The following is a 25,974-nucleotide window of genomic DNA, read 5'->3' as shown; positions in this document are numbered from 1 at the left end:
AACGCTCATCTAAAGCATGATAATACTGGGTAGGCACTTCCCACACTTCCCACACTTCCCACAGACTCCCATGGTCAGATATGGCCAGAAAGGCGCTCCATTCAGGATAGCTGTGATGATGCACAGGACAGGACGCCAAAGGGAGGTAGGACCTAGCCCAGAAACCCGGAAGCATGGCCTGCATGCACCCCTGCACAGGTGAGACAAATGAAGACTCCCCAAAACCTTAGGAGACTTATCTATAGCATTTACTACATTGTCCCATGGTGACCATCACAGCCAGGGTGTCCTCCAGCCCTGGGGTCAATGACCTCTGAACTGAGGGAGAGGGTACCTCTGTGAGACCTGGGGTAAGCCAGAGAAAGTTGAGACCAGAATAGTCCTGGACCCATAGCTTCAGCATCACAGTATCCCTGTGAACTCAAGAAGAGTCAGGCTGAGTTCCAGGAGCTGGGCCATTAGGCCAAAAGCAACACAAGGACTCAAACAAAACAACGGACTGAAGAAAGTGCTAGAAGGGTGCAGAGCGATGATGGGTGGAGGATCCCTTTATGGGGACAACGGGGGAACCATCGGCCATGTGCACAGGACTTGTTGACCAGATATGTGGGTGTGGAAATGTGAGGCTCAGACATGCCCAGAGGTTTGGCTTCAGCAGCTGGAGAACAGAGGAGCCATTTACTGAGCTGGGGCAGGCCTCCGGTGGAGCAGGTTGCGGGGCATTCCTATTGGCCATGTAGGACGTGGGACTGGCTTCACTAGGTCAGGTGAGACTCCATTAGCAGATGACATTGTCAGTAGGGATCAGTTGTCTCTCCCTGTCCCCCCCCCCCATCTCAGTGCCTGGCAGGTGACCTTTCCAGATGCCTGGGTGGCCTGGAGGGTGGTGGTGGTTTAGATTTGGACCTAGCTGACATGGATCCCCCCAGGGGACAGTGCAATAAGTAAATCGAGTGGCCTGGGGCCTGAGAAGGTCCTGGAGCATCAGTTCCTGTCCAGCTATGTGAACACTTTTTGATTCATTTAATGGGATGAGGACTAGCTATGTGTCCTTGACTAGCCTTGGACTCCTAGAGATCTTCCTGCCTCCGTCTCCTAAGTGCTGGGGTAAAGGTCATGTTTCCGCTCAGAGCCTTTCCTCTCTGTAATAAAATGCAAGCCACACTATTGGGAAGGTAGGTATGTGTCAGACCCCAGACACATTCACGAGATCCTCAAGCTGGGTTCGGAGCCTTGCTTCAAAGGGATGTGGGATCAGACTGCTTTGTAGGTTGCTTGCCACATTATCTGTGCCATGAAAAGCCATTCATTACAGGGACTCCATCCCAAGCTATCCGGAGAAAAGCCAGCAGCTCAGGTCGAGTGCCAAAACCAAGCGTTTTCCTAAACCATAAGGCACCTGTGGGGAAGTGGAGGCCACTGTGTGGCCTCCCAGGCGGTCTGTGGGCAGGGCTCTCCTCCCAGATAACCACAGTTGAAGTCTGCAGTCACAAGGGCCAGGCCTGATTCAACAGCTTCCCTCTGGGGCTGCTGGTCTTCAGGGGTTCTCATGGGGGATGTCCCACGGATGTCCCACGCCTGGGTCACATTGCAGAAGGCCGAGAAGACAATGCCACTGGCAGTTTACCCCAGGGCACAGCCTTACTTCTCTATTTCTTTAGATTCGATGGATTTTTGCAACAAAGCAGTGTTTTCTCAGCTAGTGACATCCCATAAGTGAGACCATGGCTGCCTAAACACACAGAAAAGTGGCCTTATAGGGAATGGCCTGGAGGGGATTTGAACACAGGACCCCTGATTCCCTCAGCAGCCAGAGAGAGGGGCAATCTTAGATAGCTGCTGGCAATTTGAAGCCAGGCCATGGTGCATCATGTCCAGTGATTCTAGCTTAGGAGGTTGAGGCGAGAGGAATGAGTCCAGCCTGGGCTACATAGCAAGATTCTGTTGCAAAAGACTAGGTCGGGGCTATAGCTTAGTTGGTGCGCGGTGTTCCGTTAGCATGTGTGAAGCAGGTAGTTTGGTCTTCAGGACAGCAGAAACAAGCTGTGGTGGTACATGCCTGGCACTTGAGAGGCAGAGGCAAGAGGATCAGAGGTCAAGTTCATTCTTGGTTATGCAAGTGAGTCTGAGGCCAGCTTGGGATCTTTGTTGGCATTTCATCTAGGCTCCACCCCACAGTTACCTGGCAACAGCCAGGTGTGCCTGACTCACTATGAAAGGGGCCGCTCGCCCCCTCCTCACCCTTGCTCTCTTCTCTTGCTCCTCTGCTCTTTTGCTCCCTTACCCTCTTCCCCTTCTCTCCCCGCTCCCCTCCCCCGCCCCTCTCTCCACGTGCTCATGGCAGGGGTGGGGGAGAGGCCTCTTCTCCTCTTCCTCTTCTCCTCTTCCTCTCTCCATCTTTCTCTCTCTCTCCCCCCTTTCTCTGTCTCTACTCCTTCAACTTCCCTCCCTATGCCCTAAATAAACTCTGTTCTATTTATTCTATTCTATTCTATTCTATTCTATTCTATTCTATTCTATTCTATACTATGGCTGGTACCTTGGGGGGGAGGGGTGCCTCTGTGGGTTCATGCTGAGGCACCCCCTTCCTCCACACCATACTGTGCTTCCACCAAACATATCCCTGGCTTTTCTCTTTCTTTTTTCTCTTTCTTTTTTTCTCCCTTCTTCTTCTTCTTCTTCTTCTTCTTCTTCTTCTTCTTCTTCTTCTTCTTCTTCTTCTTCTTCTTCTTTTCTTCTTCTTCTCCTTCTTCTCCTTCTTCTCCTTCTTCTCCTTCTTCTCCTTCTTCTCCTTCTTCTTTTTTCTGAGACAGAGTTTCTCTGTGTAGCCCTGGCTGTCCTGGAACTCACTCTGTAGACCAGGCTGGCCTTGAACTCAGAAATCCACCTGCCTCTGCCTCCCAAGGGCTGGAATTAAAGGCGTGCACCGCCACCACCCAGCCCTCTTTCTTTTTATAAATAAAACACAACAATATTTGAGTCTCTGCCTCAAACAAAATAAAAAAACCCAAAAGTCCAAGGTGGTCAATCCCAGGAATCTGGCTGACTGTCCATCACAGACAATAAAAGTTTAAAAGGCCTTGGCTGAGCTCACAGGTTCATAGTGGATCTTTGAGATATGTCAGCTACATGGAGCTTGTGGTGTATTTGCACTACTGCAGAGCATGATGCTGGGGTGTACTTATTCTTAGATGCCAGTCACATTCTGAATATCACCCATTCCCATTTTACAGGTAGCAAAAGAGAGGCACAGATACAGGTGAGAAGAGTTGGGTGGCCCAGTCGCAGAAAGACGTGAAGCCTTCCACAGCCTTGCTTTGTAGATTCTATTGACACACACACACACACACACACACACACACACACACACACACACACACACAAGCCAAAATCCTTGCTCAGGACTTAGTTTTATTAGAAAAAGTCTTTGTGGCTGTGCATAATCTCAACACTTAGAAAACCTCAAGGGGGGATTGTGAGTTTAAGGCCAGCTATAGCTCTGAGCTACACAGCCACATTCAAAATATCACAGAGAAAAGGACCCGGAAAGATGGCTCAGCATTTGCTGCACTTGGAGAATACTAGTTTGGTTTCCAGCCCCATACTGGGCTGCACACAACCGCTTGGAACTACAGCTCCACAGGCTCTGGCTCCCTCTTCTGACCTCCCCAGGTACTGTGTACAGGACAGACACAAACATACTGTGTGGCTAGTCCTAAGTCAACTTGACACACAGTGGAATCATCTGAAAGGAGGAAGCCTCAATTGAGAAAATGCCTCCATAAGACCCAGCAGTTGGCTGGGCAGTGGTGGTGCATGCCTTTAATCGCAGCACTTGGGAGGCAGAGGCAAGCAGATTTCTGAGTTCGAGGCCAGTCTGGTCTACAAAGTGAGTTCCAGGACAGCCAGGGCTACACAGAGAAAGCCAGTCTTGAAAAAAAAAAAAAAATCCAGCAGTTGGGCATTTTCTTAATTAGTGATTGATGGGGAGGGCCAAGCCCATTGTGGGTGGTTCTGTCCCTGGGCTGGTGGTCCTGGGTTCTATAAGTAAGCAGGCTGAGCAAGCTATAGGGAGCAAGCCAGTAAGCAGCATCCTTCTATGGCCTCTGCATCAGCTTCTGCCTCTAGGTTCCTGTCCTCATGTCCTTCAATGATGAATAGCAATGTTGAAGTATAAGCCAAATAAACCCTTTCCTCCCCAGCTTGCCTTTTGGTCATGGTGGTTCACTGCAGCAATAGAAATCCTAAGACACACATTTAAAAAACAAAACAAAACAAAAAAAAAAAACCAGGCTGGAGAGATAGCTCAGTGGTTAAGAGCACTGACTGCTCTTCCAGAGGTCCTGAGTTCAATTCCCAGCAACCACATGGTGGCTCACAACATATATATATATGCACATATATATATAATAAAGAAATACAACCTTTGAGCTGGGCAGTGGTGGCGCGCGTCTTTAATCCCAGCACTTGGGAGGCAGAGGCAGGTGGATTTCTGAGTTCGAGGCCAGCCTGGTCTACAGAGTGAGTTCCAGGACAGTCAGGGCTACACAGTGAAACCTTGTCTCAAAAAACCAAAAAAAAAAAAGAAATACAATCTTAAAAAAAAAAAAACCCAAAACATGGCAGTGTATGGTTGTACTCTCATGTCTGGAGAGGCAAAGGCAGGAAGCTACAGAGTGGCTGTACAGAGAGGCCCTGTCTCCAACCACCACTCGCAACAGCAGGAGCCCCAGTTCAAAGCCTTTGCAACTGACCGACCTACGAGATATAACATTGCCCCTGCCACCCTGGAGTCCGGCGGCTGATTAAACAGTATTTACTCAAGCTCCTGTGCTCTTAGCCACCTCCTTAGCAGTGTTAGCAGCAGGTCATCCTTATGTGCCACTTAGCTCTCGTCATGAGAGCCCGCCGTGCCCTCCAGATCCAGGTACCAGAAGCAAGTGTGCTTACTGCTGAAGACAAGGAGTGTGACTTTCCCGGGCCTGATAGGGTCATTAGAGTTGAACTGGCCTCTGTCCACAGCCAGGGCCAGGGGGTTATTTACCCTGCCATGCCTCAAGTGCTGGCCTTGGAACGGCCTCATATTTCAGTTGTCACTTGGGGGTTGTCACTAAGTGGTAAGCCTGTCTATGTCCAGGAGTTGGGGACTCAGATGCTGCGTGGGCAAACTCCCCTCTCTTAATTTTTTTTTTTTTGGTAGTACTAGGGATCACACCAGCCTTACCACATGCTCTAAGTGTCTCAGGATCCAGAAGACACTTTAATTTGTGGCCGTGGTGTCTGGGAGCCTGAAGCAAACACACACTTCACCTTCCAAATACCTGGTGGTGCCAACACCTACTGAGTACAATCCCTCTCCTTCTCATTGTGTAGCTGGAACTGACACTGAACTCAGTAATCCTCCTGCCTCGGCCTCCTGAGTGTGCCACTAAGCCTGGTAACATTGTACCTCATCCCCATTCTGTAGGGATTCTATCCTCACATGTATACCATCTGGAATTACGTAGCCCAGGCTAGTACAGAACTCACAGTCCTCCAGCCCTGCCTTCCAAGGACTAGGAAAGCAGATGCACACTGCATGCCCAGCTCAGAAGTTTCTAAGGCTCATTCTCTGGGGTCAGATACTTCCTTCCTTAGGTACTTGTCTCATGGTATAAAAAGGCCTTCGTTTCTGGGATGGTCTGAGTCTCCAGCTGAAGCTCAGGATGCAGCTTTGGGGTGACTTTTCCCTATACAGTGTTAAAGTGGGATCCAGAGGCTGGACAAGCTAGGCAAGTGGTGGAGGGTAATGCCACACACTCCTGCTCACCTACACACTACTGTCATCTAGCACGCCTGGCCTGAAGGGAACTTTAGATAGGCCAAACATTCAGGAGACAAATTCGGGATCCAGGACAGGAGGCCTTTCACTTTTCCTTATTTGCTCCCTAGACTCGATTTCACTATGTAGCTCAGGCTGGCCTGGAATTTGCTGTGTAGCCTAGGCTGGCCTCAACTCCTGCCTTAGCTGATATACTTCCCATTGTGTGCTGTTGGCCCAGTATTACCTGTGTGGTTTGAAGCGGGGCCAGGGCAGGCAGCTGTGGCGGGGAACATTGCTTTGCCAGCTTTGCTGTTTGAGGTCTCAAGAGATTATCTAGGGAGCCCATCAGCTTGCAGCTGGTCAGGGTCACCACTGTGTGCTGGAAGAATCTCAAACCTCACTTCCATGGCACGGAGAGGCTGACCAGTATGTAGGCCTGAAGACCGCAAAGAGCTTTTGCTCATGGCTACTAGCTAATACGGTGGAAACCGAGACTAAGTGGGACTACTTGGCAGGTGAAGAGGTGGTTACAAGTCCTGTCTCACAGAAGAGCAAGGTGCGTGTGGTGCTGGGGACACGCTCCAGCCCTATGTCCACAATCCTCATCGGGACTCAGGGCTGAAGCTCTGTCCACCTTAAGGACAAGGTTTCCTGTCGCCTTCACAGTCCTCGGCAGCAAGAACTCAGTTCCAACTGTCTTTGGTAATAATGGAGAGTAATCCTATTTATCTTAAATGTTTATTACATATGCTGTACTCAGGAAAAGTCCAGGTGCTTGAAGGGATTCACACTGGAGCTGGCAGCCACACTCAGCACGGACAGGGTCAAGCCAATGCCCGCTTCTCCTTGTAGGTCGCCATCATCTTCTTGATTTCGGCGATCGCTTTCCCTGGATTCAGACCCTGGAGGGAAGGGAAGAGCTTCAGTACCAGGTGTGATGGGAGGGAACAGAGGCAGCCAAGCCCCTTCCCAGGGTGTGTGTGTGTGTGTGTGTGTGTGTGTGTGTGTGTGTGTGTGTGTGTGTAGATCCAGCCCCTCAAAAGCCAGTTTGGAAAGGGCAGCCCCTGGGACTGCTTCCTATCTTGAGTCTGACTGGCTACCACCAGTGGCCCCAGCAGCACCCCCCACGCCCCCTGTGGCACTGCCCTACAGCTGTGACTGATAGGCAACCTAATCAGGGCCAGCCTTGCAAAAGCGGGGAGGGAAATGGCAGGCTCGTGGTGGGAGGGGCTCTCACTTTAGAAGAATAACCCAGAAACTAAAGTAGGAAAGAGAAAATGACCCAAGACAGGACAGGCTCTTCACATATCAACACAGAGTGTTGATCTCCAAGGTACACAAGGTGAAAGGTACAGAGGGGAGTGGCACAGGAAAGGCGGGTGGACGTAGTACCCTGTGTGCTGCGCAGCTGCTTCACAGGGCAGAGCCATTCTCCTGCACAGCCCTAGCCTGCCCTGACGTAAGCCCTGACGTAAGACTTGAAGACTTGCTGAGAGCCTGGGCCCTTCTAGTAAAGGTCTCCAAGATATGCTGGAAGTCTCTCTACTCTGCTAAGTGGCTACCCTATAGCTTCCTATCTTGCGTCCCAGTCCCTACCTGAAGGGCAGTCAGGGTCACACCTCATAGTTCTTGCCCAGTGGCCAAGGCTGACACGTTCACAGTTGGCACCAGATCAGAAGGCAGCCAACCCACAGACAGCCCAAGAGTTCTCTCTCGGGAATGGGGGCAGGGAGGTGGTGGTGCACTGTAGCAGTTTTCCCCCAATTAATTTAAATGGATGCCTTTAGTCGAAGTGCTTAGGAGGCAGGGGGAGGCTGAATTCAAGGCCAGTCCGTTCTACAGAGTGAGTTCCAGGACAGCAATGGGTATGTAGAGACATCCTGTCTCACACAAGACAACACAGCAGCAAAAGAAAGGAGGGTGAGGATAGTGGAGGCTGAGCCCTGAGTCCACAGCCGCTCTCCACAGCAGACGCCTGCCACTAGCTGAAGCACACCAGTAGCCAGAGCTGTGACACAAGCTGAGGGACCCTGCCTCGCAGTGCCACCTGCCTCCCATAGTGTTGGCTTCTGGCTCCTGCAGTCAGGCTGACTACAGGTTCCTACCTGTGGGTCCTGGAGACATTCTTGTCCCTTCCATCTCTATGGTCCTACAAGTAAGGCCTGCCCCTCTTGGGACCTAGTGGAGTCTGTGACTGAGAGCCAATCCAAGTCCCAATTGAAACAACAGGCATCCATCTCAAGTGGCCCAGCCACTCCTGCCATACCTTGGGGCAGGTCTGTGTACAGTTCATGATGGTGTGGCAGCGGTAGAGAGAGAAGGGGTCCTGCAGCTTGGCCAGGCGCTCCTCTGTGAAATCGTCTCTGGAGTCGATCATCCAGCGATAGGCCTGGGAAAGCAGAGCATGTGAGCTGAGTCAGGTGCCGGCCTGGACAGGCTCAGCAGGGGAGAAGCACTGCCACTGCTCCAGAGTTCTTGCCTTGCAGGAAAGCCCCTAGCTCTTTCCTAACCCGGTGTGTCCACCATCTTCTTGAGCCTTTGATCCTCCCTGTGCTTGGCACCTTGGTGCTTAACCATAATGTGGTACTGGGCACCAGCTCTTTTCATGTTGTTCCAGGTTCTAATTAGGGAGGGAGGGTTGTGCCAAACCCTCTTTTTCCTCCTTACAGCCAGCGCCTCCTAGGACCTGCTACTGAATAAATGGATGCTTTGAGACAGGGTCTCACTGAATAGCCCTAGCTGGCCTGCATCTTAGAGACCTGCAACTCTCTGACTCCTGAGTGCTGAAGTTACAGGGACACTTCACTATGTGCTCCCCCAGCCAGTTAACTTCCTTTTTACTGGAAAGTGAGAAACATGAAGTTATCTTGAGTTGCCTAACACTCTGAAAAGTGGCTTCCTGGGAATGGACAGTTTCTTTGCACTGAGCTGTATACACGTGCCAGGCAATGACAAAATTGTTTCTTTCTAAGCAGCTCCCAGCCCAGCTTCCTGCCTTCCGATGAGCAGCTGCCCTTCAAGATGCTTCTCCCATCCACATAGAGATCCGGCTCATACTGGGCCCCTCCCTTTGGGGTGACCCTCTCTGCTACAAATGCACGGCAAGGTGAAGCTTCAGATTTGCTGAGAGCTACATGAGCCCACTGAGCTGATCTCCCCAGTGTACTGCATGGCACTGGACAGCATCCCTCTGCAGGTAGCTGCCTCTAGCAGGCCACTATCCTCTAGGACTTCTGGCTGTTTGAGGCAGGGAGCACCGCACCTGCATGAGAACCGCGGGCCCCAGGTACTTGTCTCCGTTCCACCAGTAGCTGGGGCAGCTGGTGCTGCAGCAGGCACACAGGATGCATTCATACAACCCATCCTGTGTGGAGAGAAAGGAAGTCAGAGACCAGGAGCCAGCACATGGCAGAGGGCCATCCTACCTGTGTGCTTTCCTGTGAAATGCCAAGGGTGGTTTGTGGCAGTGTAATAGATTCATACAAAAAAATCTTGTAATGAAACGCAAACCTCTTCTGGATCAGAGACCAGGGCTTAAATCCAACAACCTAACCATGGACCTAAGAGCTGTGACTGAGGAGTTCCCAGCCGGCACAGTCTGCAGTGAGGGTATTGAAGCTCCTTGGCAGTCTGTCCAGCTGGGCACTCCTCAAGTTTCCCGTGGGGCCTCAGGAGCACCCAAAGCTGCCCTCCACGTCTCACACATTGACCCCTGAACTCCAGGGAGGACGGAGGGTCAGGAAGGGTGCCTGAGCCCCACTCGCCGCTGGCATCCTGTCTGTACACTGTGCCTAGTAAGCTGGACTTCCTGATTCTGCCAACAAGCGGCCACCCAGAGGGATCTGCACAGGGGCAGCCGATGGGGACAGGACACCCAACGCTGCAGCTGAACACCCGATGGAGGCAGATGGCTAACTCCCTTGACTGGATTTGTGGTAAGAAGTCAGCCACACTGTCATTATGCAACAGTAACCAGATGGCTTCATAGCATATGTGGCAAAAACTTGATGTAGTACAAGGGCATCAACAGCAAACCCAGACTTTGCAAGTCTGAGACTTCACCCTCAGCTATACAGTGTGCGCGCACACACACAGGAATAGAAAAAATAAAAAGCAGTTCATGCTATATTTAATTATTTGTTATATGTAGTGTATTAACCAAACAGATGCTACACAAATGTCAGTTACTTATGGCCATGTTTCATGTGCTGCTAGGGATAGAGTTCTGAGCCTGTGCAATCTAGGCAGGGCCTCTACCACTGAGTTACAGCTCTGACTACATGCTGGTATGTATGCATGTATGTATGTATATATGTATGTATGTATGTATGTATGTATTTTTGAGACTCTGTAGCCTGGACTGGCCTGGAACTTACTATATAGATCAGGCCAGCCTTCAACTGATGAGAATCCTCCTGACTCAGACTCCCAAGTGCTAGAATTATAGGCATGACTCACTATGCCTGGTTCCCATGTAGATGTTTATATAAGGAAACCTTTATTGGGGGATTTATGTTCAGAGGCCTTCATTTCCTAACAAAGCCACTTTAAGGCCATGGTCCGTTGATGTGCCCAGCCTTGACTGGAATGTGTAAGACTGGGAGGTAGAAATGACGAAGGTGATGTCCTCATGAAAATGCTCACTGGCCTTGTAGCATCACTGACCGTCCGTTCCCGTAAAGATGGGTCAGCATACTTTCTGTGACTTTAAATTTAAGAGACTCCATTAGGCACTCATGGACTGACATTGTTAAATATCCAGGGCCAGAGGTTAGGGCCCAGAAAGGAAGGAGGTAATTAAAGTGGGCTTGTCCACTAGCTGAGTCAGTGTGCTTGCCCATCAGAGAGGATTTCTCAGGGAGGAATGATGGTGGAAAGCTGGACGCTAAATCCTCATAGCCCAGGACTGGGGACGGGCTCAGTTGGCACAGTTCTTACTGTACAAACACACAGCCCTGGGATGGATTCCCAGCAGCATAGATACCAGATGGGGCATGTGGGCGGGGGAGGCAGGCGGGTCAGCCTGTGATATAGCCCTGACTCCAAAAGGACAGCACCAGCCACACCACTCGGACACAGCACGCTTAGGAGCACACAACAAGGCTCTACTTCAATCCGGCAGCTCCCCACCAAACACTGCTGCAGACAACCCCAGCCTCCCGCCCTCTTTCTGAAGTAGTGGTGCTGAGACTGAACGGTCACACGGTCACACGGTCACACACACACACACACACACACACACTCACACACTCACACTCACACACACACACACGGTCACACACACACACACTCACACACACACACACTCACACACACACACTCATTCACACACACTCACACACACACACTCACACACACACACTCACACTCACACACACACACTCACACACACACACACACTCACACACACACGCGTGCATGTGTGTGTTACTAACCTTCCCTCCCCCAAGAAAGGCCTGCTTGGCTGTGGCCAGCAGCTTCTACAGAGCAGGCACCCTAGATGGATACTGCCCTCTCCCGCCTGCCCACGGCAATGCCTGCCTTGAAGGCTGGGCTCGCCCGCCTGTGCCTGCTCCTTGGTCCACTTTGGGCCTTCACAGGTAATCGCTGACCACCCGATGCTGAGGGAGGATGTCTGACCTTGGGTCAGCTGCTCTTTTTCCTTCCCTCTCTAGCACTGGCAATGGATTCAGGGCCTTGAGCACAGTAGATAAGGGTTCTGCCACTGAGACCCGCCCACAGCCTAGCAACTCACTCCTCCTCAGGTCAGTCACTCCCCAATTTCTTTCAGAGCACACTAAGTGTTCTGCATCACCGTACTGCTCCCCCAACCCCCTTACTTCCAGTAGCACCCTGCCAACCATGACAATAGGTTTAGGTAATGACCAGCTTCTCTCGCTCCTCGATGGACTGCAGATACTGTTGCTTGCCCTCCTGGGACTCATCCTTCTTCTTCAGATAAGGCTCAATGGATTTGTACTGTGCATAGAAGTTACTCAAGTCCTGAGGGAAAGGAGAGGAAGAGGAGAGGGATCAGCTCCTGCCAGGGCCTTCAGCTGCTGGCTTCATATTATCTCACATACACCATTCACTTTCCCACCACGACGGACAGAAACCTAACTCCTCAGAGGCTGTGAAAAATAAAAGCTCTAGAAGGGAACACGGTCGGTGCTAGGCACAGGGCTGGGCAATCTCTTCCACACCAGCTGAAGTCATGGTACTGCAGTCCTTTCTCCTGCTGCCTCAAGTCAGGGAAGGTGCCCGGGGCAGCGGAGGGGGGACTGAGGGCAAAGTCAAGCCCCACCACCACCACTTCCTGGGGCAGCGTAGGGGGGACTGAGCGCAAAGTCAAGCCCCCCGCTTCCCACAAAGATGCTACACTTTGCCTATACTTTTGCAGCTATGGCCAAATCTTTCCTTTCTCGGGCTATCCCAACTCTGACATTCTAAGTCCCTATTCCCAAACAAACCTACCATCTGAGCTTCTGGGTCCCATGCACGTTACCTGTCATGCTCACACATGCCACACTGGTGTGGATCTGGGAAGGGGAGTCCTAATGCCCCTGGGGATACTGTGGAATTCCCTTGCCATAAACACAGGGAGTGTCTGACTGTTCCATCACGTCCACCAAAGTCGCTGCGAGCACCCAGACCTCGCCTGCTCCAGACACCAAGGCAGGACCACACCCCCCTACAGACAGGAGAGCCACACACTCACAGGGACTAGATCCTTGATCACATACATATGCGGCAGAGGGTAAATTTTGGAGACTTTGCTGAGGTTCGTGTCGATCCTGCGTGTGCATGCCAGAGTGTTGCTTCCGTTGATGTTCATGGCACAAGAGCCACAGATCCCTGAGGGAGACACCGAGTGACCTCAGGCTTCCAATCCTTTCTTCTGGGCCACGCTGATCACATCAGTAGTTGCCCTAACAGAGGATGTGTCTGTCTTCTCTCCCTTCTTTCTTTTCTGCCTAGACCTCACCTTGTCTACCCTTTGAGCTCCGCCCTCAGTCACCCCGTCCCCCACCTCACCCTAGGCCCAAGGCCCAACTAACTCAGTCTTTGTTTAATCCCGTGTTTCCAAGGCAACTGAGCAGCCATGGAGACTGCTTCTGTGCTGACTTCTGGTTTCCCGCTCACTACAAACTCCTCACAGAGTCCCATAGCTCAGCAGGCCCCACCCCACATACTAAGTCCAGCCGCCTGCCTACCTCACAAGAAGACACACAACAGCTCTGCCTGACACAGCTCTGCTCCACAGCCACAAAAGCCAGCTGGGCTTCAGGGCTTCTTAAGTTTTTTGTTTTAATTATTATTATTATTTTATTATTAAATCATTTTAACTTGCCGGGTGTGGTGGCACACGCCTTTAATCCCAGCACTTGGGAGGCAGAGGCAGGCGGATTTCTGAGTTTGAGGCCAGCCTGGTCTACAGAGTGAGTTCCAGGACAGCCAGGGCTACACAGAGAAACCCTGTCTCGAAAAACAAAACAAAACAACAACAAAAAAAATTTAATTTTTACTTAAAATCCTATTTTAAAATATTTTGCCTTTGTTGTATTATCACTAGCAATTATTTTTCTTCTCCCCCCCACCCCGCCCTGTCTGAGACAGGATTTCTGTGTGGTCCTGGCTGTCCTGGAACTCAATCTTGCAGACCAGACTGGCTTCAAGCTCACAGAGATCCACCTCCCTCTGCCTCCTGAGTGCTGGGACTAAAAGCATGTGCCACCACTGCTGGCTTTTCTTTTTTTAAGACACAGTCTCGCTATGTAGTCCAGAACTCACTGTGGAGACTGCGCTGGCCTTAAGCCTCACACCGAGTTGCTGGCCACCCCAGTGCTCCACACTCTGTGCTCTCAGACTAAGTGCTCTGCATTAGAGAAGGAGGTTGTCTTCTCACCAGCCCAGCATGAGCACATCACCCTGTGACAAGGCTACAGGGCAGGCCTCAGCCAGAAACTTCCACCTCCCAGTAAACAAAGAGCACACACTGCAAATGCCAGCTAGCCTGTCCTCACTGGTGCTGCCAGGCTCCTGGCTGACAGGAACCATGGGACACAGAAACCTCAAGACAAAGCTCCCCGGGGAAATCAGAACTTACGTCACAGTTTAAACTTTGGAAGCCACATCCCATGAAGTAAGGTGATGTCCAGCAGGGGTGGGGATGGGAGACATCCTGAGTGGGTGTGTGTCCTGACACGGGCCTGGCTGTGTCAAGGACTGCAATGTCATCCCTGTGGAAATGGCAAAGCCTTCCTCCAGGTGAGGCACAGGATGGCTAAGCCTCCTTTGGTCTCAGTGCTCATGAATGACTGACTAGTGTAGCAGCCACAGCTGCTTCTTCTCAGATGACTACCATCTGAATCCGCTCCCCTACACAGCCCTTGTCTAACTAGCTAACCTCATCCCTGTGCTGTGCGTAACAAACACCCTGAGGTTCTGGGTTGCGTAGCGGCTGCCCTCCATTAGCGCAAACATGGCCTACCTGGTCCAAGCTTCCCACATGTCTGCGTATCCATCCTTCCTTCACCCCCTTATCACCCAAATCTGCAGGGTTGCAGGGCTGCAGCTCTCAGGGTGCTCCCATCAGTGGGAGGCACAGCTCACTGGAGTCTGAACCAAGTCAAGGTCTAGTGATGAAGAAAGCCCCGCCCCGCTCACCTTCTCTACACGACCTTCGGAAGGTCAAAGTAGAATCAACTTCGTTCTTGATCTTGATTAACGCATCCAACACCATAGGTCCACACCTGATAAAGAACAGAATTCAGTTCTACTATGCCTAGTCCAGCTTCACTACTGTACATGGTCAGGATACCAGGATACATGGCTGTTTAACATTCTGTCAGCACCGGATGTTTTCTTACAGCTTTATTTTGACTTGCTTAAGGTTTAACTACTACACAATTGTATGTGTTTATTCCTTTTGTGCATGTGTTCTTTTTTTCTTCCTTTCCCACATATGTTTTTTCTATATAACAGCCCCGGTTGTACTAGAACTCACTCTGTATGCCAGGCTGGCCTCGAACTCAAGACTTGCCTGCCTCTGCCTCTTGAGTGCTGAGATTGAAGGTGTGCACCACCAGCACCTTTATTCTGTGTGCATGTGTAGTACATGCCTATGTATATGCAGTGCACACATGAAGGGGTGGTTCTGATGCTAAGATCCGGGTCCCCAATTATTTCTCTCCTTCCCTCCCTCTCCCTCTCTCTCTCTCTTTCTTTTTTTTTTTTTTGGTTTTTTGAGACAGGGTTTCTCCGTGTAGCCCTGGCTGTCCTGGAACTCACTCTGTAGACCAGGCTGGCCTCAAACTCAGAAATCCATCTGCCTCTGCCTCCCAAGGGCTGGGAATAAAGGTGTGTGCCACCACTTCCCGGCCCCAACGGGTTCTTAGTCTATCAATAAAGATGCCAGGGGCCAACTGTTGGCCAGAAGGAAAGAGACTTTCTCTCCATGCTTCCGAGGGAGAAAAAGCCACCAGTCATGTGAGTTCTATGGTGGAGTGGGACCGACTGGGCCTGGGGTAGCAACTAAAGCTGAGGGCAGATTTAGGGTGCTGAGCTACTGGGAAGAGGGCTGGATGGCTCACGGCCATCTGTAATGGGATCTGGTGCCCTCTTCTGGTGTTCTGGTGTTCTGAAGGCAGCAACAGTGTACTCACATACATACAATAAATAAATCTTTAAAAAAAAAAAAGAATATTGGGAAGAGCACCCTAGCCGAGGGAGATTAGAAGCACCCAGCAACTGAGTCAAAAGGCAGGTTGAAAATAAGTTAATGTGGATGTGTTTCATCCAAGGGAGACTAGGGCCGGCTGGTAGCTAAGCAAACCCTCAGCTCTGAGCCTCAGCCTAGCTCCCACTCTCTCTCTCACTCCCTCTTTCTTTCCTTCCTCCCTCCTCACTCCCTCACAGGACAGGGTCTGATGACAGCTTAGACTGGTTTTAACTTGCTGTCACCCAGGCTGACTTTCCTAAGGCTGAAGCCACCCCTGCTTGTGCTGTGTATCCTTATTTCTGGCCTTTTCTGTTAATTTTGTTATTTGTGTTTTCTCTGGATTTGCTTTGCTATTCTTTTCTTGTCCTCTATGGTTTCTTTCTTTCTTTTCTTTTCTTTCTTTCTTTCTTTTTTTTTTTTTTTAAAAACTGGGGTTTGAACACAAGGCTGGCCAACTGGTTGGCACTATTGTACTATTGAGCCATGTCCTCAGCCTCACTGATTTTATTTAAACATAAAATAAAAAACATAAAAGTCTCCTGCTGCTGACTCTCAAGTCTGCAAGGCCATGGGTTTCTGACTAATCTGTTAATTACTTTACTGACACTCTTTCCAGGTTCATTTATTCATTCTTGTTGTTGGTTTTTCTAGACAAGGTTTCTCTGTTTCCTAGAACTTGATTTGTAGACCAGGCGGGCCTCAACCTCTCTTGAGATCCACCTGCTTCTGCTTCCAGAGTGTGCCACCACTGCCTGGCTCAAATTTTCTACCGTAAGAATTTCAAATTTTTTCAAATTTTCTAGAGTAAGACCTTAAGAGTGTGACCTCTGGCTGGGCAGTGGTGGCGCATGTCTTTAATCCCAGCCCTTGGGAGGCAGAGGCAGGCGGATTTCTGAGTTTGAGGCCAGCCTGGTCTACAGAGTGAGTTCCAGGACAGCCAGGGCTACCTGTAACCCCAGCTCCCGCGAGCCCTGCCTGTAACCCCAGCTCCCACGAGCCCTGCCTGTAACCCCAGCTCCCGCGAGCCTGCCTGTAACCCCAGAATTGGAGAGGTATAGGGAGGGAGATTAGAAATTCAAGGTCTGGGGCTGGCGAGATGGCTCAGTGGGTAAGAGCACTGACTGCTCTTCCAAAGGTCCCAAGTTCAAATCCCAGCAACCACATGGTGGCTCGCAACCACCCACAATGAGATCTGACGCACTCTTCTGGTGCGTCTGAAGACAGCTACAGTGTACTCATTTATAATAATAAGTAAATCCTTGGGCCGGAGCAAGCAGGGTTGGTTGGAGCGAGCAGAGGTCCTAAAATCAACTCCCAACTACCACATGAAGCCCACAACCATCTGTACAGCTACAGTGTACATACACATATACATAAAATAAATAAATAAATCTTTAAAAAAAAAAAAAAAAAGAAATTCAAGGTCTGGGGCTGGAGAGATGGCTCAGCAGTTAAGAACACTGACTGCTCTTTTAGAGGTTCTGAGTTCAGTTCCCTACAACCACATGGTGGCTCATAACCATCTGTAATGCGGTCTGATGCCCTCTTCTGTGTGTGTCTGAAGAAAGCAATGGTTTACTCATATACATAAAATAAATAAATGTTTAAAAAATTTTTTTTTCAAGGTCTTCCTCACTACATAGTGAGTTCAAGATGAGCCTGGGAGAGAGAGAGAGAGAGAGAGAGAGAGAGAGAGAGAGATATCAAGAGACACTTACCTGATCCTAAAGACAGAAGACATCTGATTCTCTAAAACACTAAGGGAATCAGATTTTTATGTCTCTCGAGCCCTGAAAGGCATGACCCCACAGCTCTACCCCTAGCACCACAAGTAGCAGCAGAAACCAGACCTAACTGCAAGCCCAGCAAACCCTCCCACCCTCTCCTTCGCCAGTGCCTGGCTGGCCCAGACACTTACTTATTCAGATCCACCTCGTACGTTTGCATCCGAGGTTTATCTCCAGTCTTGTCCGGGTCCCATCGGTAAATGGCAAATTTTTTGATTCTAGGAGCTGCAGCAGCAGCTGTCTGTGCCCCTCGGCAGCCCTGAAACTTAAAAAAGCAAAAAAAAAAAACCACCAGGAAAGAGAAAAACATTAAAAACTGCAAGACACTTCCCCACTTACTGCATCTGCATTCTGCATTACTGGGCACAAACACCCTGGTACCCAGCTTCCCTGGAAGGCACAATCACCAACACCCAACAGATGTTAATCCCCATGATATGGCAGCTATGGGTGCAGGGGTTAGTGACACAGCACTTAGCTTCAATTCTGACACAGACAGAACCTTCCCTCCCACCACTTATCTGTGGTGACCTCCAGTGAGGTGGAACCTGCATGACAAAGAACATGGAGGTTGGGGGGATCCTGAAGAGGTGAAGCCAGCATCCCAAGAGGGCAGGGGTCATGGGCTGCACTGACTGGGGTTTAAGTGGAGCCCAATGAGCAGAGTGTTAGGCAGGGGGAAGAGCAGGCCTAAGGGTGTGCAGGGGAACACGCGCATCTAAGAGGCATGGTCCTCGAGGATGTGGGAGGCTGACATGAGGTCGTGATCAGGCCGAGGTGGGTTCGTTTTGTCCTGAGAACCATGGAACACAGTGAAACTTCAGTTGAGACTGGGTCTCTCACATGCAGTCCAGGTTGGATTTAAACTTTTCAACCTTCCTGCCTCAGCCTTCTAAATGCTGAGATTATAGGTATGTGCCACATGTCTGGCTTATACAACTTAATCAAGGTGGTGACGACATTGTGTTGTGCATGTATGTGAGATAATGACACTTAAAGGGGAGACTTATTACATGAGATCTGAAGAAATCAATCAGAAAGCTACTTCGGCTTTTAAAACAAGATGTTGTAGCCGGGCAGTGGTGGCCCATGCCTTTAATCCCAGCACTTGGGAGTCAGAGGCAGGTGGATTTCTGAGTTTGAGGCCAGCCTGGTCTACAGAGTGAGTTCCAGGACAGCCAGGGATATATAGAGAATCCTCGTCTCAAAAAAACAAAACAAAACAAAAAAGATGTTGTGGCCAAGGAGATGGCTCAGAGGGTCAAGTGGTTGCTTGCTATGGCAGCCTAAAAACTTGATTGAGTTCCATCCCCAGAAGCCAAGACAGACAGGACCAGACAGGACTGACTATCCACACAGTGGCACTCATCATACAGACAGAATAATAGAAAATATTACGCCGGGCAGTGGTGGCACACGCTTTAATCCCAGCACTCAGGAGAAAGAGGTAGATGGAGCTCTGAGTTTGAGGCCAGCCTGGTCTACAGAGTGAGTTTCAGGACAGCCTGTGCTACACAAAGAAACCTTGTCTCAAAAACAAAACAAAACAAACAAATAAAAAACCCAAACCAAACCAAACCAAAAACCCAACATGGTAACATTTTCAAACTGACACAGGACTGTAAACCCAACACTTGGGAGGTAAAGGCAAGATTATGCAGTTGAAGTCAGAGGAGGCCAAGACCCTGCTTTAAAAATAAAACAAAACAAACAAACAAACAAACAAAAACACCCCTCTCAAACCCAGCCAAAACTCATACAGAAAAACTGCTGAAGAAAAGAAGATGAAGAATGTTTGAGTGGTGGAGCACGGCTTTAATCCCAGCACTTGGGAGGCAGAGGCAGGCTGATTTCTGAGTTCGAGGCCAGCCTGGTCTACAGAGTGAGTTCCAGGACAGCCAGGGCTACAGAGAAACAGGAAAACCTTGTTTTGAAAAATCAAAACAAAAACCAAAAAAGGTCTGAGCATCAATTAAATTAGGGAACAAACAAGTCCTGCTCTGTTCAGCTGCATCTCAGCAAAGCGAAGTCTTTGCCATGTGAGTCAGACGGCCAGGAACAATGACCCTGAACCCCAATCCTCCTGCCTCTGCTCCCCCATGCTGGGTCAGCAGGGACGGCCCACAATGCCTGTGGGTGCTGGGGATGATACAGACACGCATCCTGTGCCCTCTTCTGGACTCTCCAGGTAATTACAGACCACACGCATCTGTAATAGTACTGAGATTATCCAGGGATAGACTTCAGGCAGAGCACTGGGAGACAGTGTAGCATCGGGCACAGACAGCTCACAGGAGCCTCAGTGCTGCCCATTCCCTCACTTCTCACTGCTCCTCCATCCTCACTCCACAGCACCAGCAACCACCACCTGCCTGCACTGCTCTACTCTACCAGCCAGCACTATATAAATGTAACTGCTTAATCAATGCAGGGCCAGCATTTTCTGCTTTATACTAATGCTGGCCCAAGCTCATGTAGCCAAGATTCCTAGAGTTCTGGTCCTCCTGCATTTACCTCCCAAGTCATAGGGATTTCAGGTGGGCATCGTCATGCTTGGCTTTGGCTGTTTTTTTCTTGTTGTTTTATTTGTTTTTGAGACATTTTGCTATGCAGCTCAGGCTAGCCTTGAACATGTGGCAAGCCTCTTGTTTCTGCTCCTGAGTGCTGAGACAATACTACACATCCAGTTATGACTCCCAGTTGACTCCTAGGCCTGCTGAAATGACAGGTTACCTGCCAAAGAGCTTCACCACCTTTCTATTTAAATATTTGCTCTGCAAAGACATTTCATCAGGCACACTTCAAAAGGGACTAGGGTTAGATTGAAATTGATGGAGGATATTTACTTATTTACATTGAGACTAGGCGTCACATAACCCAGGCTGGCCTCAAATTTACTATATAGCCAACAATTAACTACCTTAAACCACCAATCCTGCATCCACCTTCGAAGCGTGCCACCATCCATGGCTAGGAATCAGCTAGTCCTACTGTCTTGAGACAGAGTCTCATATGCAGCCCTGGCTATCCTGGAACTTGCTACTAGACCAGGCTGGCATCAAACTCACGGAGGTCCGATTACCTAGCCTTTTGAGTGCCAGAATTAAAGGTGTGTACCACCAGGCCAGCCTGTTTTATTTTTATTCATGTGTATGTAGCGTTGTATGTCTGAGTATACGCCACATGTGCAGGTGCCTGAGGTGGCCAGAAGAGGGCACTGGGCCTGCCAAAGCTGGAATTACAACTGGCTGTGAGTGACAGGACGTGGGTGCTGGGAACTGAACTCAGCAAGTGTTCTTGAGAGCTGAACCATCTCTCCAGTCTTGGATTTGTGATTTGCAGAAAGATAGCATAAATCACAGTATGCTTATATACTGAGCAGAATGATGTGGACAGAGAACAAATCAACTATGTAACAGTGAGGGGAGAATTAGCAGAGGGCCCCAGAGAACAAGTGAGACAGACAGAATGGACATCAGGACATGCAGCACGCTGGCTGGCCTGAGGAGCTGTTAGCCCTGCCCGGAACCCCCAGTATTAGGAAGGAGAATATGAGTGACCCCCTTGAGAAGCCTATGTCCACGCAGTTTTTTCCTCTCCTCTAATGTCTGTACCCAAATCTATATTAAAAGTTTTTTAAAAAACAAAACAAAACTGTATTTATTCGGATTGTGTGAATGATGTCAGAGGTGAGGATGTGCTCATGTGGAGGGAAGAGGAACACTTCGCAGTAGGTCCCCTCCTTCCACCTTCATGTGGTTTCTGGGGATGGGGATCTGGTCACCACCCTGACCTGCATTCCCCCAAGCCATCTCCTCAGCTCTCAGAGCTTTTCCTAATAAACCTTTGCTTTTAAAAAAGACTGAAGACAGGGAGATGGGCCGAAGTGTGAGACTTCCTTCTCTCTCTCCCTCTCTGTCCAGCAACTTACGAGCCAAGTTCCCTGTGGGAGTGGAGACAACGAACACATCTATCTGCACCTCAATCTATGACTCTGGTGAGTGTGCCACGCAGGAAGAGCACTCTAGACACTCCTGGAGATGAACTTCCTCTAACTTCCTCAGGGGTGAGCCTGAAGCTAGACAGATGACAAAGCTACCGGAGGGAAGGTGGGCAAAGGCAGGAAAGGCAGCATGAAGCCAAACCCACAGATTCAAGGGGCAGGCTTATATCAAAGTGTTAGTGGGTTTGTTTCCCATCCAGCCCTGTTTCCTTTGAGCTGTGTATTCTTTGGAGAATCTCTTAACCAGTCTGATCCCACTTCCCCCTTTGCAAAGGGGAGGGTGCTGCGGATACCTAATTCACCAGGAGCAAGCCAAACTGCTGGCAGGCACAGCTCAGGAAATGATCTGTGCTTTTCAACGCTGGTGGTATTCTATTCGTATTGTTCTGGCTGCAGGTGGGCATTCCAGGCGTCTGCCCTCCTGGAGCTCACAGCCCAGATGAAGAAATAAGGAACTGCTTACAGGCAGAACGGCAGTCCAGAGGTGCACATCACAAGAGACTCAGAACCAGAACCCACAGCAAGCTCAGGATGGCACCTTCTGAGCACAAATACACCTTCCCACAGGGAGGAGCCTTCCCACAGGGAGGAGCCTTCCCACAGGGAGGAGCCTTCCCACAGGGAGGAGGCCTCTCTCACTCTTACTGCCCTAGAAAGGTGGGCAAAGGCCTCTCCTGAAATCCTAACACTGACCTTTGAAGCCAGCCTTTCCTACACTTCATTCTAGAAAGCCCAGCCTGAGCCTGAGAACTCACTCCTAACAGCAGGGCTCTTGCAACTTAACTGCTGCCTCAGCAATGTGGAGAGAGGCTGATAAACAAGGTCATGGAGAACCATTAACTGGACAATCTATCAGGAGGCTCCTCCCTCAAAACCGACACACCCCCTTTGTGCAGCCACTGATTGCTGTAGCTCTTCAATTAGGGGTGGGGCCTTGCGAAATTTCTCCCATTCACTGGTGTTGTGATTATTCATCCGATCCCATGTTCTCAGCCCTAAAGAGGTTATGCATAAGGAACACTAAATGCACTTATGAGAATTGTGTATATATATATATTTATCAATGATAATTAAAGAAGTCAGGAGTTTGAAAGGGAGGGGAGGCATAGGAGGAGAGAGGGGGTGGAAATTATTTAAATACAGAACTCCTGCATGAAATTCTCAACAACAAAGACAGAATCATTAACTGAATACTTGGGACATCAGCCTGAGGCTCTTGTAGGCACTGTCTGTTTTTGTTGAGACAGTGTCCCAAGTAGCCCAGGTTGGCCTTGGACTCCATATGGGGCTGAGGATGTCTCTAAAACTCCTGATCTTGCTGCCTCAGCCTCTGGAGTGTGGGTATGATAGGTCGGGTGGTGGTGGCTCACACCTTTAATCCCAGCACCTGGGAGAGACAGAAGCACGAGAACCTCTGAGCTCCAGGCCAGCCAGGGTTGCATAGAGACACTGTCCACAAAGCCAAAACCTAACTAAAACAATAAAACTGTCACAGAATGGAGATTTGTCTTAGCAGTTTGGAAGGAGCAGAGTTCAGCTCCCTGTACTCACATGGCGGCTGATAACTACCTGTAACTCCAGTTCCAGGAAATACAGCTACTACCTCTTCTCCATTGGCACATGGTGTCTATACATGAAAGCACACACTCATACACACAAATAAAAAACCCACAATAAAACCTGCCCTGATCGATCTACAGTTTTAAAAAAACGAGCACTGATGGAGAGGCTCAGTTTTTAAGTCACCAAGAAGGTCTCTGGGAGTTCCTGTTGTCCGCCTGTGAAGGACTGTCCAGGAGCCCAGAGGAGTACTACATAGTATTTGTAAATCTTTAAGTAAGGAGAGGCAGTTTCGCTCGCCTTTCTAAATGCTTCCACTGTAAGCTGCTCCCGAGGATATAGGGCGTGTGGGGAGACCTATGACAGAGCTACCACAGTAGTATTAACAAAAGCAGCTCCAGGCTCTGCCTGTCATCCCATGCCAGCGGTATGAGATCAGTGCCACTACACACCCTTGAATAAGCACGCTTCAGGGAACCGGGTCTTGCCTGCAGACTTCCACAGTCCGCATCTTGCAGGGGCTGGGTCGTTTTCTTCCATGTCTCCCTTCCCCTGCGGGTCAAAGTGCATTGCTCTCCAGAGTTCACCGGTCTCCGACATTACCGATCCAGACCAGCCTAACCTGGAGGTGTGACCCGGCCTCCCGGGCCCCACCCCAGACATACCTCAGGCTGGTCGAGTGAAATATCAGGATTTGATTCTGGATCCCAACAACAGGTCGCTCATCCTATGACCTTGACCCGTTCGCTAGTCTTCCCTGACCTCGGTCTTTCCGTTATCTTTCCCAACCTCCTCCGGGCCGCGACTCTCCAACTATGGAGAAGCGCGGGATGGCTACCCGAAAGGATGCTCAGGAGCAGGGTGTAGGTGAGTCCTCCCCGGAGGCCTGGACCCAGGCTCCTTCAGCCTCTCCGCGGCCTCTCTACCGAGGCAGCCTCGGTGACGGGCACGACTCCCCACTGAACCTCGGCTCCGGGGCTCACCTGCAGGGAGACTCTGCCGAGAGCCGTAGCCGGGAAGACGCGCTTCAAGGAGACCCCGACCGCCGCCGCCATTTTGGCTCCTGACGTCAGCCCCGCCCCTTACCCTCCGGCATCCCGTCAAACACCGCGGTGGGAAGCCCGCCTCTCACCCCGAGGTCCGCTAGCCGCCTAAGCGCCAACGAGTGGAAGGCAGCTTCCGGTTTCCCGGGCGACCGGACAGGAAGTGCGCGTGCGCAGTAGCGGCCAGTAGGGCGCATGCCCTCTAGGCTTCCTATGTTCTTAAGGTGACCTCTGGCGTCTGAGGGGCGGGGCAAAGACCAGGAGGGGCGGGGCTTCCCTGTTTTGCTGGTGGCTGTGATTTTAACCGCTCTCTACTGGCAGTGGTGTCTGTCAATCACCTGTGACTCACGTCTGATCGGTTTTGTGCTGAGTCTAGAGAACCCGTCAGTCCCTACCTCAGTGGGACAGTTGGCGAGCGACTGAGGCAATCACAAAGATGAATGACAAAGGGGTCACTCATCCATTTTTTTCACCAATATGTACTTTGTCTGGAATCCCAGCAACTGGCATATGGAGGCAGTAGGAGAATCAAGCTCATCCTCCGCTACTTAGTGAGGTCGAGGCCATCTGGGAAACTTGAGACCCTGCCTTAAAACACAAATCAAAACCAAGGCAATCAGAAAGGGCATCTACTGTGGCTGGCGCCAGCCTCTGGGATGCTCTGGTGAGTGAGCGGCTCGCTCCTCTCCAACCGGGAGGAAGATGACAGCAGGAAAGATGGGCGATACACGTAGGCTGTCCACTGCCTCCAAATTCAGGTCTTCCTACAGGTAAAGCACTGCAGAGAGCTGGGATTAACAGTTATGTGCCACCATGCCTGTGTGTGCTGAACAAGCATTCTACCAACCGACCTGTGTCCTTAGATTTTGTCAGTTTCCTTAGTCATCTGAGCTGCCTTTTCTGGCACTCTTAACGGGTTCTCTCAGAGCCCCCACCCCTCTACTGGGGATTTGACCACCTTTGGCAGGTGTGATCTTGGTAACCCAAGTCACTTGATCTCCTTAGGCACCAAGTGACTTTGCTGGCCCTTGTTACCAGAGGAATGATCCCCCCCTGCCTCCCCCTCACCTTTGGCAGAGGGAAGGCACTGTTTATAGTCTTGGATTTCCTCACTCATTTAGAAGCCACTGGAGAAATGACCCTGACAGGAGGAATGGCTAGATGGAGCCAAGCTTCCGAGAACTCTCCCTGAATCTGGCTTCTCTGCCAGGTGAACTCATTAAAGGGGGCGTGGGGAGGCCTGAACCCCTCGGGGTTACCTTGATTGTTCCCCTCAAGGCCATGTGACCTTTGACAAGTCCTTCAACACTTCTGACTTACAGTATCCTTGCCGGAATCAGTAGGGGCTGTGGCAGCTGATTTAAGAGTCTATGATTGGTATGGTTGTCTTGGGCACCAGATGGCAAGGTTGCCTTGGCTTCTCAGGGGACCTGGCTCAGCACTGGATAGGTTCTTCTAGTCCACCCAGGGGACCATCGGGGCCACCCAAATCGGCCAAGGTTGTAGGAAGACTGTCATTTTCTTTGTAACTCCTCCAGAGTGTGTCAACAGGCAATATTTCTAGAGAACTGGCCTCCTTTAGCCATTTTTAGCTACGATGTCAAAGACAGACACTAAGACTACATGAATGGCCGTCATTGGTTAACTTTGCCCAGGTCACCTTGGAAAAAGCAGCCGGCAGCCAGCAAAAGTGAGACCTTGATTTATGGAGGGGCTCTTGGTGCCAGTGTGCCCACACACCCTGCAGTCACATCATTCCTGGGTTTCAGAGGGATTTGGGAAGCTCAATGTTATGGAAGGATAATAAATTCCTGGGCGGCTCTACCTCCGCCCTGAGCTTTGGGGTGCCAGAAAGGCACGGATGCCATAGGACTTAAAGGTCCTTATGGGCTCTTCCTGACTTAGGTTGCCAAGGTGTCCTTGCCATAAGACCACAGGGTTTGGGGTTGGTTGGTTGCCATCCATGGAGAGAGTGATATATTGCTTTCATCAGACTTGCTGCTGGGCACCCTGTGTTTATGCAGAACCTCACCTCATTGCCCGCAAATGTGTTTACA

General features: G+C 50.4%; 1 protein-coding gene across 1 annotated transcript; it reads right to left on the bottom strand.

Annotated features, from left to right (window-relative positions):
• Window positions 1-6,524: 6,524 nt before the first annotated feature.
• Sdhb (succinate dehydrogenase complex iron sulfur subunit B) lies at window positions 6,525-24,056 on the bottom strand. Its single transcript, XM_031379295.1, has 8 exons — window positions 23,858-24,056; window positions 17,443-17,576; window positions 14,471-14,556; window positions 12,522-12,658; window positions 11,690-11,806; window positions 9,066-9,167; window positions 8,070-8,192; window positions 6,525-6,705 (listed from the first exon to the last, which is right to left on the bottom strand). The coding sequence occupies exons 1-8, from the start codon at window positions 23,927-23,929 to the stop codon at window positions 6,628-6,630; spliced, it is 849 nt and encodes a 282-aa protein (XP_031235155.1). The 5' UTR covers window positions 23,930-24,056; the 3' UTR covers window positions 6,525-6,627.
• Window positions 24,057-25,974: the final 1,918 nt, after the last annotated feature.

The sequence above is a fragment of the Mastomys coucha genome, unplaced genomic scaffold (assembly GCF_008632895.1).
Source record: "Mastomys coucha isolate ucsf_1 unplaced genomic scaffold, UCSF_Mcou_1 pScaffold18, whole genome shotgun sequence".
Lineage (NCBI taxonomy): Eukaryota > Metazoa > Chordata > Mammalia > Rodentia > Muridae > Mastomys > Mastomys coucha.
The sequence above is the reverse complement of the archived record's forward strand: the minus strand, read 5'-3'. Positions and strand labels throughout refer to the sequence as shown.

Bases quoted from the DNA above. Each gene is read 5' to 3' on its own strand.
- Sdhb (XM_031379295.1), bottom strand. From the start codon at position 23,929: ATGGCGGCGGCGGTCGGGGTCTCCTTGAAGCGCGTCTTCCCGGCTACG. The intron at 9,168-11,689 runs GTCATTACCTAA...CTCTCCACACAG, and splicing joins TCGAGGAGCGAGAGAAGCTG to GATGGGTTGTATGAATGCAT. The intron at 8,193-9,065 runs GTGCGGTGCTCC...CTGCTTTCCCAG, and splicing joins GGCCCGCGGTTCTCATGCAG to GCCTATCGCTGGATGATCGA.